The sequence below is a fragment of the Suncus etruscus genome, chromosome 5 (genome assembly GCF_024139225.1).
Source record: "Suncus etruscus isolate mSunEtr1 chromosome 5, mSunEtr1.pri.cur, whole genome shotgun sequence".
Lineage (NCBI taxonomy): Eukaryota > Metazoa > Chordata > Mammalia > Eulipotyphla > Soricidae > Suncus > Suncus etruscus.
Window position 1 is genome coordinate 54,089,901 of NC_064852.1, and position 20,115 is coordinate 54,110,015.

The 20,115-nt window shown below is 39.3% G+C and overlaps 1 protein-coding gene across 5 annotated transcripts in view; it reads left to right on the forward strand.

The window, feature by feature from the left end:
- Positions 1-18,461, forward strand: part of MAP3K19 (mitogen-activated protein kinase kinase kinase 19) — a 55,939-nt gene extending 37,478 nt beyond the window's left edge. For 2 of the 5 annotated variants that reach the window (XM_049772983.1, XM_049772984.1), the window contains 4 exons: positions 369-2,789; positions 4,564-4,713; positions 6,300-6,997; positions 18,245-18,461. In XM_049772983.1, coding sequence (XP_049628940.1) covers positions 369-2,789; positions 4,564-4,713; positions 6,300-6,997; positions 18,245-18,311 — 3,336 coding nt within the window. In that variant the 3' untranslated portion in view covers positions 18,312-18,461. The remainder of the gene's footprint in view (positions 1-368; positions 2,790-4,563; positions 4,714-6,299; positions 6,998-18,244) is intronic. The other 3 variants (XM_049772985.1, XM_049772987.1, XM_049772986.1) reach the window with 3 other exon arrangements.
- The last annotated feature ends 1,654 nt before the right edge of the window (positions 18,462-20,115 follow it).

Genomic DNA, 20,115 nt, shown 5'->3' on the forward strand with positions numbered 1-20,115 from the left:
GGATTACTTCTGACTCTACACTCAAAAATCACCCCTGGCAGGCTGGAGGACTATCTGGGATGCCAGGAATCCAACCAGGCCCCTCCTGTGTTGGCCACATGCAAGGCAAATGCCCTACCACTGCGCTATCTCTTTGGCCCATAAAGAAGAATTTCTAATTTGAATGATTAGTTTCTATTTTTAAAGAAATTATGTGTTATTTTATCTTAGTTCTAAATGAATAATTTTTTAGTTTCAAAATGGTGATTGCATCTTTATACTTTAAAGTACTTCCTTGAAGAGATTCTGAAATATTTTCAGATTGCTTTAAATCAGATAATATAGACTATATACAAGTTTCTAAACTGATCTTTTCTCTTTCTTTTCAGCAGTCTCTGCGACCATTGTCATTCTTGCCTATGAGACCTGGTCTTTTTACTATTCCCCCAAGTCACAAGGATCAAAAGGAGAGAGAAAGAAATGTTTCAAGCCTCATATCTTTTGTTCCTAAACAATCAGAACTTGTGAGTGGATCTGATGTGTTTCGACCATCAAATAAGCAGCAGGAAGCCCCATTAAAAGTGTTTGTGGAACAGACTGTCAAGTCCCCTTATGTCTCCATTTGGTCCAGAAACCTGTGCTCATTTTGGAAGGCTAACCATCACAGACAACACCTGGAGATGGAGGAGGGTCCAAAATGGAAGAAAACAGAAGAATATGACAACATCGAAATATCCCATTTTGAAAAAAGGCGGTCTTTGGTATCTTTTGAAAATTTTAAGGAATTTTCCATGGACAGGGAAATGGATTTTGACTCTCTTGATGGTGAAATGAGAAAAGAAGAAAACTTTCATTATCTAGCATCCCAAAGGAAAGAAGATTCAGAAGCTAGTAACTATGAACAAGATTCAGAAATGTTGTGTGCCATGCCAATTGCATTCCAGGAAATGCAGCATTTGAAAAGAACTCAAAACCAGGCTGAAGAGACTAGAAATGACAAATCTGATTCAAAAGTCACTTCAGTACCTGATGACAAAGAAGTGGCCTTAAATCACATTTTAGAAGAGTTTTCTGAATTTAAAGGTTTGCCCATTGAAGTTCCTGATGACCCCATTGATGCTCTTCCACACAGTCAAATGAACATAGAGAAAAACACAAAAATATCAATACCAAAGAAAACCAAACCAGAAATGAATGGGCTTGTGCCACATATACACATCACTTTCCCAGGAGAAAGAACTCTCAAGGGGCAACCAGTGACCAAACCAAGTCTCCAAAAAAGAAAGGGCATTCTTCATAACAACAGTTTCAATATGTTAGCACATCAAGAAAGTGATAGACATAAGCCAAAAATCCATAGAAATAAGATGGATTCAAAAACCCAGAGTAGCAACAGAGCACCTCAGAATTTCATGGTTACTACAGAAAGCACCATGAAACCTAACGTGCATAAATCCAGCATAAAAACACAAGTCTTTCCTGCTTTGGGGCTTGACTCCAAGTCTCGGCAATCAACCAAGTTTCAAAGAAGGATGCCACAGATAGAAAAGAAGGCACCAATGTACCGGGCTCTGAAACCTAAAAAGCAATCATTTCCCTATATCTGTAAAAGCTCAGGAACAAAAAAGTCCTCTGTTCAACCAACAGAGCCAAGACATACTCACTTAGATCTCAAGTACAGTGACATGTTCAAAGAAATAAATTCAACTGCTAATGGACCTGGAATCTATGAAATGTTTGGGACTCCTGTCTATTGCCACATGCGAGAGGCTGAACGGCATGAAACCAGGCATCACCGAGACATATGCTCAGCCCCATCTGGCAAATGTAACACTAATAAATGCCGGACTTCACACATTGAGCGAAATATCAATATTAGAGCAAGACTTCCTCAGAAAAGGCCTCATGTTAAGCCCACTAAAGCCTCAATTGGCATTAAAAAAAAGCACAAAAGTTTAATTTCTGAAGAAAAAGGATGCAAGACTGTCAGCAGCAACTTACAAATCACCAAAAATGGTAATGGTATTCTGGAACCAGAGAGGCAGGTAACATCAGAAAATGACTTTCAGTCCCCCAGAGATGATGTCAGGTACATGAACTTGACTCAGACTCATGAGAAGTCTATTGAACAGAACGAATTACTTCCAGTCCCAAGCTTATCTATTATTGAAGAAATCTCTATGGAAGAATCTCCTGATGAAGGAGACATTTCTAGCAATCAAATACTTGCTACAAGCCTCAGGGATCTTCATGATCTTGAAGAGCTACATCAACAGACTCCATTTTTCCTTTCAGGTAACAGCTGGGTAATGCCCAAAGAGAAGAGTTCCAATGAGCAGTTACTACAAGATAAGGAAGATAAAGCGTCTCTTGGTAAAATAAATGCCAACCAATTTTTAGCTAATGACCTAGCATTTGATAGTGTTTCCGATAAATCTCAAACCCTTAATAATTTCTCTTTTCAAGATAAAAAAGAAAACGTGTCTTCCCCAATAGATCAACACTGGGCTCATTCCTGGGATGATGATAGTTTAGCTGACAAATCAGTAATATGTCAAAGCTTTGGAAAAACTTTAACTGATGCAAGCCAAACTTCCCAAGAGATTGTAGACTCTCTACAGAGAGAGGAATTGACAGATGAACTATTAGGCTGTCTAGCTGCAGAACTGTTGGCTCTTGATGAAAAAGATAATGAAACTTGCCAAATAATGGAAAATGAAACAGATCCTGAAAACATCAATCTTCTCTTTGGTGGAAATGAAAATACAAGGGAGGAAATGGGCAGGGAGAGGACAAATGTGGAAATACAGGTTGGTATGATTAGAACTGAAGGTTAATTTGGGATTAGGAGGGATCTCAGAAACCATTTGGTTCAAATTCCTTACTTTTCAGTGAAGAATTAGAAACTCTATACAATTAAATAATACTTTCTTCAAGGCGCTCACTATTGAGTTTCAAGGTTGTAATCTCAGTCCCCTGATTCTTTTTTTTTTAAATTGATTGATTGATTGGTTTTGGGGCCAAACCCAGCGGCAATCAGGGGTTACTCCTGACTCTGCACTCAGAAATTATCCCTGGCAGACTGAGAGACCACATGGGAGGCCAGGAATTGAACCAGGTTTCTCTGGGTCAGCATCATGCAAGGCAAATGCCCTATTGCTGTGCTATCTCTCTGGCCCCTTAATCCCTTGATTCTTCAAGTAAATAATATGTTTTTGTTATGTCACCCTTTTTCTAGAATTGAGCAAGCCTGGCACTGTAATGGAATACTTTTGGAGTAAAATAATATAATATCATGTAATATATATAACTTTTATATATTAATATAATAATATAGCAAAACTACTTTAGCTTTTTTTTTTTTTTTGTGGGGTCACACCCGGCAGTGCTCAGGGGTTACTCCTGGCTCTATGCTCAGAAATCCTCCCTGGCAGGCATGGGAGACCATATGGGATGCTGGGATTCGAACCACTGTCCTTCTGCATGGAAGGCAAACACCTAACCTCCATGTTATCTTGCCAACCCAGCAGATTGACACTTTTAGTGATGTTTTCAAACAACAAATAACAGAGAGATTCTTATGAATAAAGCATTGTTCTAGGTGGTGTGACATAGATGTATCTTTTCTAAGAGTGAATTGTAATTGATTGTGTATTCATAGCATCACTTCTTTAGCCACTAATTTGTTGCCTATTTGTTTTTCACACTTCTTGAATGGTGCCACAATGAGCATATGGGTGCATATATTTGTAAATTAGTGTTGAGTATCTTTATTCTTGTTTTAAGTGTCCAGGGGCCACACTCAGTAGTGTTAGAGGTCTGATTATGGCTCTGTGTTTTTGAGTTATTGTCAGTAGAAATGAAAGGATATTGTGGTGCTGGATTTGAATGGGATCTCCAGTATTCAAAGCATTTCACTCTATCTTGTTGAGCTATCCCCTTGGTTCTGTTTTGTGTTCTTTAGACAAATACCTAGGAGTAGAACTGCTGGATAATTTTTAGTTTCTTGAAAATCTCTATATTTTTACTATAATTTACATTCCTAAAAATAGTGAATGAGAGGTTTTTTTTCTCCACAATTTCCACCAGCATTTGCTGTTTCTGGTCTATTATTATACACTATTCTTGCTGCTGTGAAATGTTATCTTATCATTTTAATTTACATTTCACTAACCAAATGTTGAGTGTAAAGTGCTAACATCTATTGAGGCTGGGAAGATAAAGCTCATATCTTGCATTATAATACATGAACCTAATCCTTCTCCACAAAATTAAAATGAAATGAAAATGTACAATGAACTCTTCTTTTTTTTTTTTTTTTTTTTTTTTTTTTTTTTTTGTGGTTTTTGGGTCACACCCGGCAGTGCTCAGGGGTTATTTCTGGCTCCAGGCTCAGAAATTGCTCCTGGCAGGCACAGGGGACCATATGGGGCGCCGGGATTTGAACTGATGACCTCCTGCATGAAAGGCAAACGCCTTACCTCCATGCTATCTCTCCGGCCCCCAATGAACTCTTCTTTTCTCACCTTTTTTTCATTCCAATAATTAGTATCAGTGACTTCTCTTTTCATCTTATTCTTTCAGCAATATAATAATAGGTTCAGAATATATGACAAGGAGAAGAAATGTCTCAAATCAAATGGAAAGATGACATTTTCTGAAAATACTTTAAAATATGAAGAACCTACCCTCTGGACCAAGGGTGAGATCCTTGGGAAGGGAGCCTATGGCACGGTAAGTGTAATTGGAAACAATGAAATCTAGACACCCTACCACTTGAGACTTCCCTAATCCCTGATCCTCACTGCATTACAACCTTACCCTACTATAAATTTTTATTAAAACAGGAAGCCCAATCCAAAGGACTTGGAATAGGATATTTATTTATTTTGGGTTTTTTTTGGGGGGGGGATGTTTACAACCAGCAGTGCTCAAGGCTTACTCCTGCCTCTGTGCTCAGAAATTGCTGCTGGAAGGCTTGGGGGACCATATGGGATGCCAGGATTAGGACCACCATTCTTCCTGAATTAGCTGCACGCAAGGCAAACGCCTTACCACTGTGCTATCTCTCTGACCCAGAATAGGATATTTGATTTAGCTAATGGAAGGTCATTAGTGTGGTGCTGGACATAGTAGTTTCAGGGATCAAACAATGGCATTAGGATGAGAGCACATACTTGCCTTACTTGCTGTCAATCCAAATTCAAACCTGATACCACAGTATAGTATCCCTAAATTCAACAGGAGTGATTCCTGAGGGCAGAGTTAGGAGTAAGCTCTAAGCTCCACCTGGTATGGTAAAAGACAAAAAATAGACTCTCATTGGATTCCCAGATTCTTTTTCTCCTAGATTCTTGTTCAGTGGCAAACAAGTTTCTTTATTTGGAGCTGGAGAGTCAGCTCAAAGGGTGATTGCATTGCTTGCATATGGGATCCTAGATTTAAATCCCTAGCACCACATGGTCCTCCAAGCACTATCAATAGTGATTTCTGAGCACAGAAATGGAAGTAGACACAAAGCATTGCTGGGTGTACTTACCATCCCTCCTAAAATAAGTTTCTTCATTCAATAGCTCAGGATATGTTACCAGAAGTTAAGTAGAAGGAAAGAAGAGAAAAGGAAGAAAGAAAAGAAGGAAGGGAGGAAGAGAGGGAGGGAGAAAGGAAGAGAGAAAGGAAAAGAAGGAAGAGAGGGGAAAGGAAGAGAGAAAAGGAAAGGAAAGAAGGAAAGAAGGGAGGAAAAAAACAGAAGGGAGGGAAAGAGGAAAAAGGTAAGGGAGGGGGAGAAAGGAAGGAAGAAAAAATAAGATGCTTTGATTATATAAGACGATCTATCTAAAAAGAATGGGATACAGTTCAAAGGCCTGAAGCACATGCTTTGTAGAAAGAAGCCCTTGGTTTGATTACTAATACCACCTGGTCTCCAAGCACTGCAAGAGTGACCTTAGCAAGAGGGTAGTTAGTTCTTGAGTACCACCAGGTGTGTTCCAACACCCTCTCACATAAAACAAAAAAGACCCTATCCTAGTACTTTAAGTTGTATTTACATAGTTAAGAAAAAACTAATCCCCAATAAGATTTGTTATGACCCTCCTTGGGTGCATTTCAGAAATCAATAAGAAGAAAGAGTGAAACCACCTGGTATCTCATATAGTCCCCAAAGCCAGGAGCGATTTCTGAGTGCATAGCCAGGAGTAACCCCTCAGCATCACAGGGTGTGGCGCAAAAAGCAAAAAACAAAAAGTGTGAGAGGAGAAGGGAAGGTGTCACATATGGCATTTTGTGAATAAGTTTGATATGCTTAATTGATTCGATTTTAGGTATATTGTGGTCTTACTAGCCAAGGGCAGCTAATCGCTGTGAAACAAGTGGCTCTAGACACCTCTGATAAACTGGCTACTAAAAAGGAATACCAGAAACTGCAAGAAGAAGTTGAATTACTCAAAGCACTGAAACATGTCAATATTGTAGCCTATTTGGGGACATGCTTGGAAGAAAATATTGTGAGTATTTTCATGGAGTTTGTTCCAGGTGGCTCTATTTCTAGTATTATAAACCGCTTTGGACCATTGCCAGAAATGGTGTTCTGTAAATACACAAAACAAATTCTGCAAGGTGTTGCTTATCTCCATGAGAACTGTGTGGTGCATCGAGATATCAAAGGAAATAATGTTATGCTCATGCCAACTGGAATAATAAAGTTGATTGATTTTGGCTGTGCCAAACGTCTGGCCTGGGCTGGCTTAAATGGAACACACAGTGACATGCTTAAGTCAATGCATGGGACACCATATTGGATGGCACCAGAAGTCATTAATGAATCTGGCTATGGAAGGAAGTCAGACATATGGAGCATTGGCTGTACTGTGTTTGAGATGGCCACAGGAAAGCCTCCACTAGCTTCTATGGACAGGATGGCTGCTATGTTTTATATTGGAGCACACCGAGGACTGATGCCTCCTTTACCGGAACATTTCTCAAAAGATGCAGCAGACTTTGTGCATGTGTGCCTAACCAGGTAAGAAACTGAAAACTGGAGAAGGCAGAGAAGGAATAAGTTTTAAAGATATTTCAAGCAGCTAGCATTTTCCATTTAATCTAGGTACCATGAGAAACCATGATGGGCTTATGATATTAGAAGTAAATTAGAAGTAATTTTTTGAAGCATTATGATTAATCACCAGATAACTGTATTTTTTTCTTGTATCAAAGTTTAGGGCAATGCTGCAAGGAGAAAATGCCTCTATAAAATGTCTTATCAATAGTTGGGGAGATTGCTTAAGTGGCAGAGCACATGCCTAAAATATATGAGGCCCTGGGTTTGATTCTGAGTATGACCTTGTAATGTCTGCTCAAGTGTTCCTGGAGGGTAGCCCATAAAAATAAATCTTTTATCAGGTTCAGATAGTATCTACTTAAGTCAATGTATTTACAAAAATTGCTAAAGATCTACTTTTCTACAAATGGACCATCTTTCCAGGGACCATGCTGAAATGATACTAACTTTTTCCTAAGCTATTTCCCTTCCCAAGTAGTATTTCCCTTGGTTTTTCTTTTTTTTTTCTTTTCTTTTTCTTTCTTTCTTTTTTTTTTTTTTTGTTGTTGTTCGTTTGTTTTGTTCTGCTCTGTTCACATCATATGGTGCTCAGGATTTACTCCTGGCTCTGCACTCAGGGATCACTCCTAGTAGTGCTCAAGATACCACATGGTGTCCCAGGAATCAAACCCAGGTTGACTGTGTGTAAGTAAAGTTCCCTACCCCCTGTACTATCAACTATCACTCTAACACCCTAGTTCTATTGTTATCCTTTCATTTCTAAAACTAACTCTCAAGAAAGTGAAGAATTAACGAGGAATTGACGATCAAGAGATTGAATATACTGATTTCCCAGAAATACTTACATATATTACTTACATATAAATACTTACAATAAATATTTTGAGCCAAAGGAACAAATATGTAGCAGGAGTGTTTCAAATTAAGAAAATCTATGAGGGGCCGGGCGGTGGTGCTAGAGGTAAGATGCCTGCCTTGCCTGCGCTAGCCTAGGACGGACCGCAGTTCGATCCCCCGGCGTCCCATATGGTCCCCCCAAGCCAGGGGGCGATTTCTGAGCGCATAGCCAGGAGTAACCCCTGAGCATCAAATGGGTGTGGCCCAAAAACCAAAACCAAAAACCAAAAACAAAAAAAAAAAGAAAATATCTGGGAAGCAGAAAACATGCATCCAGAGAGTTTCCTGTTATATGTATGTATATGTACGTATGTGTGTGTTTAATACCTCCTAGGATCTATGAAATAAAATTGTGGGTAAAATGTTAGCTGTAAGAACCTTTACATGGGCCCAAAGAGATAGTACAATGGCATTTTCCTTACAAGCAGCCGATCCAGGACCAAAGGTGGTTGGTTTGAATCCTGGTGTCCCATATGGTCCCCCGTGCCTGCCAGGAGCTATTTCTGAGCAGCCAGCCAGGAGTAAGCCCTGAGCACCGCCGGATGTGCCCCCCACCCCCCAAAAAAAAAGAACCTTTACAGGTTACCCACTGGCATGGTTGCAAGTTTTTTTTTTTTTTAATCAGGCACTTTCTGCCTATGTGAAACCTTAGTTCATGGAATAAAACAGAGGCAATAAAATGGCTCTGTTAAAGCATGTGGAAGAAGTAAAGTATGACAAAAAATAACTGATGAATAGTTTTCCAATGTTTTCCCATTGGAAAAGAGGATTAAGTAGTAGAGGATGAATGCTTGAAACCCAAACACAGTTTCTTACCTTTCAAGATAGTACATTTTTATCTTCTTAAAGAAAATGTTCATGTGCCTTGGCTTTCAGCTCTAATTTTGTCTGCATTCTTGTATCTTGGTAACCATGTGACACCCAGTCTCCCAGTGAATGTGCCTTTTTCAGAATTTCTGATTCACTCTCTTTAGCATATATAGAATATATTATATATGTCATATAATATATATATATATATATATATTAGCCTTCTTTGATAAAGTTCTGGGATCATTTAGGCCACTATAGGAATGTGTAGTCTATCTAGGATACAGTTTTGGGCATCCCAAAATGCAGAAACATCATAGATGTGTGTTTGAATGGGAAATTTGTGGACAGAGCCCATTCACAGGGCTATCTCTTCTCTCAAGAAAAAAGAAGAGGGAGTCTGATATCCCCACCACACACTTTCCTACACGGCTGCCATCCAAAATTTATGAGTTGGGACCCTGACCAGAAAAGCCTGTGAAAGCCAAGTTAATGTAAGCAAGCCCATGAAGGATGGAGCCAAAGTAGCCTGGCCATGAATTGAAGCCAAAGTAACCTGGCCATGAATTGAAGTGAGTGGCACCATACATTTCCTACTTAGTCAATGAACCCCAGCAGAACATGAAGAAAACACCACACCACAAGTATGACAATGGGGAAAAAATGCAGACCAATATCAAGTACAGAGAATAAAGATGACAGCTTCGATGACCCAAAAAGTGCCAACCACTTGTTTAGCATCTCAGATGAGTTTAGAGAAGAAATATGGAGAATCCTCATAGAATTCAAAGAAAGCACGGTTTGAGCGGAACAAACCACAAATAAGAATCAAGAGTATATGAAAATAGAAATGAAGAAAATCCAGACTGAAATAACAGTTCTGAAAAACTTGGTAGGCGAAATAAAAACCTCACTTGAAAGCCTCTCCATCACACTAATAGCAGCTGAGAACCGAATCAGTGAGCTGAAAGATGAGAGGCATAACAACTCCATACAACAAAAGAGATTCGAAAAGAACCACAAAGCAAACAATCAGACAATGGAAAAAATCCTCAAAGAATGTGAACAGATAAAAATAGAAGTCTTCGATAATCTCAACAGAAACAACATAAGAATCATTGGAGTCTCAGAGACCCAGAAAGAAAATACCAAGAAAGAATCAATAGTCAAGGACATCATTGCAGAGACACTCCTGAAGTTAAAGAGTGCATGCAATCAAATCCTGCATGCCCACAGAGTACCAGCTAAAGAGACCTGCAGAAAAGCACCCCAAGACACATCTTAGTCACAACGACAAATTCCACAGATCAAAATAGAATACTGAAAGCAGCAAGATCAAAAAGGAAAATTACATTCAAAAGAGCATCCTTAAGGGGCCCAGAGTGATAGCGCAATGGTAGTGCATTGGCCTTGCACGCAGATGACCCAGGATGGACCCAGGTTCAATCTCCAGCATCCAAGATGGTCCACGAGCTTTCCAGGAGTGATTTATGAGTGCAGATCCAGGAGTAACCTCTCAACACCACCGTGTGTGGCCTCAAAAAAAAAAATAGAGCATCCTTAATATTTATAGCAGATCTGTCAAAAGAGACCCTCAAGGCCAGAAGGCAGTGGTGGGGTATAGTGACAAAACTTAATGAAGTGAGGTATTGCCTAGAATACTTCACCCAGCCAGATTCATATTTAGGTTTGAAGAAAGCATACATAACTTCACAGATAAACAACAGCTCGGAAACTTTACAGACTTAAAACCTGCCTTAAAAGAAAAACTGAAAGGTCCACTATAAGACAAGACAGACCAATAGACACAACAAACTCCCACACAAAGATGACACTAAATCCCATGACAATCATCTCTCTCAACATCAATGGACTAAATGTACCAGTTAAGAGACAAAAAGTGGCAAAATGGATCAAAAAGCTGAATCCAATATTCTGTCTACAAGAAAAACATCTGAATACTCAGAACAAACATAAACTAAAAATCAAAGGTTAGAGAAAAATCATCCAAGCAAACAACTTCCTTAAAAAGGCTGGAGTGGGGGCCGGAGAGATACCACAGCAGTAGGGCATTTGCCTTGCATGCAAAAGGATGGTGGTTCAAATTCTGGCATCTCATATGGTTCCCCAAGCCTGTCGGGAGTGATTTCTGAGCATAGAGCCAGAAGTAGCCCCTGAGCACTGCCAGGTGTGACCCAACCCCCCCAAAAAAGCTGGAGTGGCCATATTAATATCAGATAATACAAACTTTAGATTTAAAAAAGTTACAGGGGACAATGATGGACATTTCCTAATAACCAAGGATATGTACAATAGGAAAAAAATCACACTCCTAAACAGAGACACACCCAATGAGGAGTCAATTGTTGACAAATCTGAAAGAAGACATAAATGGCAACACAATATTAGTGGTAGACCTCAACACTGCCCTGTCACCCCTGATATGTCAACTAACAAGAATATAATATCTCTAAAAGAAGAAATGGAAGAAAATGCCCTAGTAGATATAGGGCTCTCCACCCTCAGAAAACTGGATACATATTCTTCTCCAGTGCACATGGGTCATTCTTCTGGATAGACCACATGCTGGCCCATAAAACAAATATTATCCATAAAATCAAGATGATATAAATTGTATAAAGTACCTTCTCAGATCATAATGCACTGAAATTGGAAGTGAACTACAAACACAGAAAAAAAATTTTAACACCTGGAAATTGAACAGCTCAGTACTAAACAACCAGTGGGTGGAGAGATAAAAATCAAAGAAGAAACCAAAAGATTCCTGGAAACAAATGAAAATGAAGACAAAACTATCAGAATTTGTGGCACATGGCAAAAGTGGAACTAAGAAGAAAATTTATAACTTTACGAGCACACACAGGAAGGAAAAAGGGGTCTAGAAATAACTTAATGACCCAACTTATAAAATTAGAAAGTGATCAACAGGGGGCCGGGCGGTAGCGCTGGAGGTAAGGTGCCTGCCTTGCCTGCGCTAGCCTAGGATGGACCGAGGTTCGATCCCCCGGCGTCCCATATGGTCCCACAAGAAGCCAGGAGCAACTTCTGAGCGCATAGCCAGGAGTAACCCCTGAGCGTCACAGGGTGTGGCCCAAAAACAAAAAACAAAAAAAAACAAAAAAAAAAAGAAAGTGATCAACAAAATGAACCAAAAATAAGCAGAAGGAAATAACAAAGCTTAGAACAAAAACAATGAAGTGGAAATTTAAAGAACAATTCAAAATGTCAATAAAAGCAAAAATTGGTTCTTTGAAAAAATCAACAAGACTGATAAATCATTAAAAAAACTCACAAAGAAAGGGAGAGAGAAAAACCCAATAAACTTAATTGGAAAATGAAAAGGAGATATGACTAAAGGTACTACAGAAATTCAAAGGGTAATCAGAGACTACTTTTAGAAACTCTATGCTACAAACCAGGAGAACCTGGAAGAAATGGATAAATTCTTGGACTTTGATAATTTTCCACGGTTGAACCAGGATGATCTAGCATATCCAAACAGAACCATCACTGTTGAAGAAATTAAAATGGTAATCAAAGGTCATCCCCATAAAAGTGCAGGCTCAAATGGATTCACTAACAAATTCTTTCAAATCTTTCAAGAGGAACTATCAATCAAAAACAAAATTAATACACAAATGTTAATTTGCCTTCTTAAACACAAATGAAATGGGCATTAAAACTGGACATTAAAATATCCCATTCACATTAGTGCCATAGAAACTCAAATACCTTGGAGTCAACTTAACTAAAGGGGTGAAGGACTTATATAAAGAAGACTACAAAATACTGCTTCAAGAAATAAAAGAGGACACAAGTAAATGGATACAAAGCCTCTGCTCATGGATTGGGAGGATTAACATCATTAAAATGGCAAAACTTCCCAAAGCCTAAATGCAATTTCTCTAAAGATACTCATGACATTCGTCAAAGAAGTGGATTAAGTACTCTTGAAATTCATTTGGAACAATAAAAACACACCCTAAAGCAACCCTTAGGAAAAAGAAGTTGGGAGGCATCACTTTCCCCAACTTTAAATTATACTACAAAGCAACTGTCATTAAAACAGCATGGTATTGGAATAAAGACAGAGTGACCAGTGGTCCTCAAACTATGGCCTGTGGGCCACATATTGTATTTGTGTCTGTTTTGTTTCTTCATTGCAAAATAAGATATATGCAGTGTGCATAAGAATTTGTTCATAAGTTTTGTTTTTACTATAGTCAGACCCTTCAATGGTCTGAGGGACAGTGAACTGGCCCCCTGTTTAAAAAGTTTGAGGACACCTGAGACAGACCCTCAGATCAATGGAATAGATAATCAATTAATCTTTGATAAAGGGGCAAGAAACACAAAATGGAGCAAGGAAAACTCCAACAAAAATGGTGTTGGGACACCTCATTAGCTACATGCAAAAATGAGAACTCGGACCTCCATCTAACACTATGCAGAAAGGTCAAATCCAAATAGAGTAAAGACCATGATATCAGACCATAAACCATAAGGTATATAGAAGAACATGTAGGTAAAACACTCCATGACATTGAGGCCAAAGGCATCTTCAAGGAGGAAACAGCACTGTCCAAACAAGTGGAAGCAGTGATAAACAGATGGAATTACACTTAGCTGAGAAGCTTCTGAACCTCAGAGGAAATAGTGACCAGCTACAAATGCCACCCGCAGAATGGGAGAATATATTCACCCAATACTCATCAGAAAAGGAGCTAATATGTAAGATATTCCAGATACTGACAGAACTTAACAAAAAAAATGTAACCTCATCAGAAAATGGGGAGAAGAAATGTATAGATACTTCCTCAAAGAAGAAATACAAATGGCCAAAAGGCACATGAAAAAATACTCCATATTAATAACCATCAGGGAGATGCAAATCAAAACAACAATGAGATACCATCTCACACCAAAGAGAGATTGGCTGGCATGCACTACAAAAAAAAACACAAAAAACAAAAACAAACAAACAAACAAAAAACAAACGAACGAACGAAAAAAAAAAACCAAGAACATCAGTGCTGGCTGGGATGCAGGCAGAAGGAACTCTCATTTATTGCTAGTGGGAATGCAATGTAGTCAGCGTTTATGGAAAATAATATGGAGATTCCTCAAAATACTGGAAATTTGAGCTCTCAGATGATCCAGCTATACCCCTCTAGGAACACAAAAACACAGTACAAAAATGTCTTCTGCACACCTATATTCATTGTAGCACTATTTACAATAGCCAGAATCTGGAAACAACCCAGACGCCCAACAAGAGATGACTGTCTAAGAAATGGCTTTACATATATACAATGGAATACTATGCAGCCATCAGGGGAAATGATGTCATAACATTTTCCTATACATGGAAGGAAATGGAAACTCTTATGTTGAGTAAACTTAGTCTGAGGAAGAGAGACACACAGAATAGTCTCACTCATCTGTGGGATTTAAGAAAAATAAGACAGTATTGTAAAAATACCCAGAGACAATAGAGATGAGGGCTGAAGGACCCATTCACAATATGAAGGTGAAATAACTACACTAACAAATATCATGACAATGGTAGTGAATGAGAGAAATAGAATGCCTGACAGAGAGTGGGGGAGGGAGAATTTGGGGGCATAGGTGCTTGTCTTGAACAGGATTGAGTTGGGCTCAATCCCTGTTAATTTATAAATTCATTGAGCCCATTAGAAGTTTTCCCTGAGCAGAGCTGGGAGTATGCCCTAATCATAGCCAGATGTGACCCGAAACATGGAACAATGTTAGCATTGGGTATTGGTTCTAGCTCTTTGAACTATTCTAGTTGCGTGCGTGCGTGCGTGCGTGCATGTGTGTGTGTGTGTATGTGTATTTAGCAATCTATTACTGATTCACTGAAACTGCTTGCCCACCCATTTTCTTTCATGTTGTCATATACAAAGAACTTTAAAACAGTGGCATCATTTTTATGACTCTGAACTATAGTTTAGCTTCATAAGCTAAGTAATCCAAATCTCTAAAAGCAAAACAAAAAAAAAGGTTGTTGTGAAAGTTAAGTGAAATGTTATATGTAAATTATTTAGCAGAGCATGAGGTATATAATTAGGGTTTCATAGTTATTAACAGGAAGAATATTGATGCATCTTCTTTAATTACTGTCATATAAAATCCCATGATTACTTCCTGAAATTCTATAATTACAATCCCACATAAGAGATCAAGTGGCAGAATATATATATATATATATCTAGCAAAGATAAGGCCCTGAGCTTGATTTCCAGCACTGTACAGTCCCTCAAGCATCTGCTATTCTTTGGATATGTGAAGTCAGAAATAAAGGGATATAGAATTTTTTTACTTTTTTTTTTTTTGCCTTATTGGGCCACACCAGTGATGCTCAGGGGCTACACCTGGCTATGTGCTCAGAAATCGCTCCTGGCTTGGGGGACCATATGGGATGCCAGGAATCAAACCAAGGTATGTCCTGGATCAGCCACACATAAGGCAAACGCCCTACCGCTGTGCTACTCTTTGAGGAGTAGACAACACCCGACAGTGTTCAGCATTTACTCCTGGCTATGCACTGTTATCACTCCTGGCAGTAATGGAGGACTTTATGGGGCTCAAACTTGGGTAAGACAGGTGCAAGGCAAGTACCTTTTAACCCTGCTCCATCTCTCTGGCACCAAGGCACTCTTCAAGACCCAGAAGTTGAGGTGATTAGTTTTATACCAATGGTATAAAATTATTTATACATGCTTCTGCATGTATAAAGTGAGAAGCATGCATAAAAGTGCTCTGTTCAGCAGGCTTTAAGTTCTGAGAAGTCAAGTTAAGTTTAGCTTTGTTGCAATAAAAAATAAAGACTAGGGGAACACAAATGATTTGGGGGCAGGTAATGCCTTAGGGAAAAATGGTTCACTGAGAGTAGGTCAGAAGAGTCCTGAAGAACCTTGAGTAGAGGATGCTCAAGACCAGCCATAAATCAAGGGTTTGGATTTGATGATGGTGGAAGTGAGCATAAAGAGGATTCCAGAATGTTTCATAAGAATGAATCAAGGCTTCCTGTTGGTGAAGATGAGTGGTATTCTATTGTAGTGAGTATGCAGTAGAATACTTAATACCAAGCTGTGGAAGATGAAAGGTTTTGAAGTGAGCCCTTTTCATCTACAACAAAATTTGAACTTTTGAAATTGGAGCTTAGAAAAAGTTAAGGAGGAGGCAATTAACTAAAAGCTATATTGTAAAAGTTATGAAATTATTTTTAGAGGGATGCCTGAGGAAAATGTTTTAGAAAATACTCAGGTGCGGGGAGAATTCCCTAGCACCACAACATGAAGATATCTAACACATAATCAGCATCTGGATGAAAGAAAGGACAGTTAAAGAAATGGTTAGGGCTCATTCAATTCCTTGCACTATCTGGTCTTTTCGGCATCTGCTTTAGGATGTGGTCCTTCCTGGAGTCCTCCAGGACTACTGGGTGGCCAAATTAATCGCCAGCACCGACTCCTTGAGTCCTTGCAATCAATATTCAGTGGTCAAGAATCTCAGTGAAGTCCCCAGGCCACTGAAAGAACACCTTTTGAAAGCTCCCCACCGAAATAAAATTTAAAAATTGTGGTAATTAGGGCTAATGGTTACTCTTTGGAAGCACTTTCTATAGTTAAAGAGTAAGTCAAGTGGCCAAGATTTTAAGATAATAAGGACTGGGGAAATACTTCAAAGGGATGAGCATATACTTTGCATGTAGGAGGCCCTCATTAGATCCCTGACACCTAGTCCCCTGAAGAGTACTGGATGTGACCCAAGCACCTCGCTATTAGTAGCTCTCATGCACCACTAGGTGTGCTCCCAAATCCAATGCTCTCAAGAAAAAAATTTAGGATGACTGTTGAAAAAAGGACCCAGGTAACTGGGCAAGGCCATACAAGAGAAATTTGCGAGAAGAAATAGAATACAGTTAGAAAAGGTAGTCAGGTTAAGAAAATACATTTTGAAGATGTACATATTCTAAAAGCAAGGAAAGGGTCTTGAGGACAGAAAATTTTATTTTAAGATTATATTTTTTAATTTTTATTTATTTTTTATTGTATTTTTATTTCCATTTTTTACCTGGCTATTTTTTTTTTTTTTTGGTTTTTGGGCCACACCCTGTGACGCTCAGGGGTTACTCCTGGCTATGCGCTCAGAAGTTGCTCCTGGCTTCTTGGGGGACCATATGGGACGCCGGGGGATCGAACCTCGGTCCGTCCTAGGCTAGCGCAGGCAAGGCAGGCACCTTACCTCCAGCGCCACCGCCCGGCCCCATTACCTGGCTATTCTTATTGGTAATTCATTTAATAACTTATCAAAAGATTACTAATTAATAAAAAATACATCAGAAATAAGTCACTACAGATAGCTATGGTAAGTTTTTAAAATTTTTGCAAAAAAAATCACAATAAATTGAGCAGCTCTTCACTTCCTTTAGGCTCCTCAAATTTTTTTTTTTTTTTTTTTTGGTTTTTGGGCCACACCCGGTAACGCTCAGGGGTTACTCCTGGCTATGCGCTCAGAAGTTGCTCCTGGCTTGGGGGACCATATGGGACACCGGGGGATCGAACCGCGGTCCGTCCAAGGCTAGCGCAGGCAAGGCAGGCACCTTACCTCTAGCGCCACCGCCCGGCCCCCAGGCTCCTCAAAATTTAAAAGTGAATTCTAGGTCCATTAAACTCATCTAAGAGTGTTTTTTAGTTTATGGTTTTAACTCCAAGTTGAACAAAAGTACAAAGGAAAAAAGTGCCTAGTTCTTATATGTAATAGCTACTACTTTTTAGTATTTTGTGTCAGTTTAAAGTCTGTTCACACCCAATTCAGTTCTTTCAACCAATTAAGTATATTGTCATTCCTAGGGCCGGAGAGATAGCATGGAGGTAAGGCGTTTGCCTTTCATGCAGAAGGTCATCAGTTCAAATCCAGCTTTCCATATGGTCCCCCATGCCTGCCAGGAGCAATTTCTGAGCATGGAGCCAGGAGTTTCCCCTGAGCACTGCTGGGTGTGACCCAAAAACCACACACACAAAAAAGTATATTGTCATTCCTTTTACAAATGAGAATATGAGTCATTTGTGGGTCACATGATTATACACATTGAAGTCTAAACTCAACCCATTTGCAGAAGTTGTACTTCCATCTTTTGAGGTGGAGGGCAGGCAAACACGCTCAGAGTTTATGCCTGGCTCTGGCCTCTACACTCAGAGATCACTCTTGATGGTGAACTACAAGGATTATATGGGATGCTGGGGATTGAATTCAGATTCAGTGAGTACAAGGCAAGCACCCTACTCATTGCAGGATCTCTCTGGCTCCTGTGCTTCCATCCTTAAAACATATAATGAATGTGGGTTTAATCCCTGCCCGACACTGCAGATAAAGAACATAGAGTCAAATTTATCTAGTTGGTAAGCATAATTTTGGGTGCTGTTTGCTTTTAATGTGTTTTTCCATTTTTAGGGATCAGCATGAGCGACCTTCTGCTAGCCAGCTTCTCAAACACTCCTTCTTGAAGAGAAGTCACTGAATGTTCAAGACTCCTGTTCCATTACAGGCACTCCATTTCATTGTGGAAATGATGGTTGAAGGACCTGTTTTCCTACATGGAAGTCAGTCAAACTTAACTAGATCTGACAGTGTCACTGAAAGTTTTAGTTATAATATTGGCTTCCCCAAACCTTCATACATAACTCCCCACTGTATATGAAAATTTTTTCTTAAAAACCTATTCCAGTGTTTGCAGTTTTTACTAGCCAGAAACTATAATATGATCTCTTGTGATAATGTTATTTTAGCCTGTCAATGCTATTTAGAAAAAATGACAAAAGACAACTGCTTTTTCTTGCTTGGTGGGCAGATACTTGTTTATTGCAAAAGACCAAACTAAAAAAATTTAGGAGTTGCAAATATGAGATTACTTTGATGTAAATCATAGCCGTGCAGATTCTAGGACTGAGGCTTGTAGAGCTAAGGTTTAGTATTTATTAGTGTCTTGAACTCCTCAGAGCTCTGCCTATAAACTGAAGTATTCAAAGTGGCTTTATACAAATCAGGTTGCTTTCTCTATAATTTCTAGTATTGTTGGAGGGCTTCACTTGAGTTAGGTCATTGGTACATCTAAAAAAACTGTTAAATAAATGCCAGATGCTTTAGTAAGGAGAATGGGTCAACATATACACCTTTACAGGGTACTCTTGCAAAATATCAATAAACATCGTAAAAATATGTGGACAAGTTGTCAATTATTGCAGTGCCTTAAGCTGGATGATGCACTTTAGTTTCTACTGCTGTGCTTCATCTAAATTTCATTGTCACCTTTAAGCTATCCTCCACCCCCCCATTTTTGTTTTGTTTTGTGTTGTGTGTGTGTGTGTGTGAATGGTTTTGCAAATTTAAAGGCAGAGAATAAGATATTTGCTTTCAATTAGTTGTCCCTGAATTTTATGAGAATGCTTAGCATTGTTCATTTGCCCACTTTTGTATCTTCAAGATCTGAAAGACTGAATGGCATAGATGAAAGCTTGGATGGCTAGTATTCACTATTTTTTTTTTTTCTTTTTAGAGTATCTGACGTTTGACATCCTGTCACTTACCCAATCTTCATTTGACAGTTAAAAATCATTCTGTAGGGGCCGGTGAGGTGGCGCTAGAGGCAAGGTGTCTGCCTTGCAAGCGCTAGCCAAGGATCAGGACCGTGGTTCGATCTCCCGGTTTCCCATATGGTCCCCCCAAGCCAGGGGCAATTTCTGAGCGCTTAGCCAGGAATAACCCCTGAGCATCAAACGGGTGTGGCCCAAAAAAACAAAACAAAAAAAAAATCATTCTGTAAACAAAACTTAATAAGACGAACAAGCCAGCAGCAACATTTGAAAACAGGAACATGAGTACGAAACCTTTTTTTTTTAATTGATTTTGGGCCACAGCAGGCAGTGCTCAGGGCTTACTCCTGGCTCTGTGCTCAGAAATTAATCCTAGGGAATACTGGGAATCAAACTCAGGTTGACCACATGCAAAGCAAATGCCCTTCTTGATGTGCCATCACTCCAGTCCCACATCATCCCATGTAAACAGACCCCGAGACCTAGAAAGGCATCAAATTTCAAAAGGCCCTAAATACCAGAGGTGTTTTTTTGTTTTTGTTTTTTAATTGTATATCATAGCAGGAACTTTTTCAAAGCAGCCTGTACTTGCAGTGTGTGCATGAAAAGTAGCACCTGTTAAGAAGACACTTGGGGGCCCGGAGAGATAGCACAGCGGTGTTTGCCTTGCAAGCATCCGATCCAGGACCAAAGGTGGTTGGTTTGAATCCCGGTGTCCCATATGGTCCCCCA